Below are 943 nucleotides of genomic sequence, written 5' to 3'. Positions count from 1 at the left end.
GATCCATAGCTTGACTTGGAGCATTTCTATAAAATTTAGCTGGTGAGGTGACCCACCAGTCCAGGGTGTAGGGCGTTTTTAAAGACCTCCGGTCGGTGGAGGGATGGCATGTATAGGGCAGGGACTCCTCCGGGATGGGCTGGTCCAGGATAGCCTTGCCCTGGGAGGCCTGTGCCACCCATGTGGGGCGGAGGTGGTGGACTCTGCTCGTAATACTGTGCTTCAGAGCATTCGTCATCAAAGGGCAATGCTAGACGTTTTCCCTTTTGTCTACGGTTGCAGAACCACACACGTACTACCTAAAGAAAAAAGGACACAGTTTAGGTCAAATTGGTTCTAAAGGCTCTAAATATGATGGAGCCAAAGACTTTGAGGCATGCTTACATCTCTCTCCAGACCTAGATCATCAGATATGTGTGTGATCTCCAGAGTGTTGGGTTTGGGGCACTTCACAAAGTACGACTCCAGAGCAGAACGGACTGTGCCTTCCAAACTGGTCCTCCGCTTTCTTTTTCTGGTGTCGACGAACACCCGTTCAATTTTGTACATCTGGAATATATCGAAGAATAGGCGATGAGGCACAATAAACTTGTTCTACATACGTTTGAAATAAGAGATTTAAACTAAATGTGCAATTATGCAAGCATTTCTGGAACATTTTATGCTTAGTCAATCACTGAATGGTCAAATATGTATTGTATAATGAACAGCAAAAACATGACAAGTTTTGCAGGTCATCTTGTAGCTTGCTATTTCAGTGTAGTACTACAATAGTAATGTTAACCCTGCCTGGTTTAAATGTTTGAAAATGACTAAGAGTTGAAAACATTCATTAGAAATTTAGAAGAGTAATCAGTTGCATTACTTTAATATAGTAGGCTACTTAAAATAATTACACTAAATAGGGTAACTTGTAATCTGTAACCCATTACATTTCCAAAGT

General features: G+C 41.9%; 1 protein-coding gene across 1 annotated transcript; it reads right to left on the bottom strand.

Moving 5' to 3' along the window:
- Positions 1-6: 6 nt before the first annotated feature.
- Positions 7-549, bottom strand: LOC107580919 (POU domain, class 5, transcription factor 1-like). The gene is made up of 2 exons (XM_016266531.1): positions 385-549; positions 7-299 (listed from the first exon to the last, which is right to left on the bottom strand). The coding sequence occupies exons 1-2, from the start codon at positions 547-549 to the stop codon at positions 36-38; spliced, it is 429 nt and encodes a 142-aa protein (XP_016122017.1). The 3' UTR covers positions 7-35.
- Positions 550-943: the final 394 nt, after the last annotated feature.

This window comes from Sinocyclocheilus grahami, unplaced genomic scaffold, assembly GCF_001515645.1.
Source record: "Sinocyclocheilus grahami isolate Dianchi unplaced genomic scaffold, SAMN03320097.WGS_v1.1 scaffold51567.1, whole genome shotgun sequence".
Classification (NCBI taxonomy): domain Eukaryota; kingdom Metazoa; phylum Chordata; class Actinopteri; order Cypriniformes; family Cyprinidae; genus Sinocyclocheilus; species Sinocyclocheilus grahami.
This window is presented reverse-complemented; position numbering and strand designations above follow the sequence as displayed.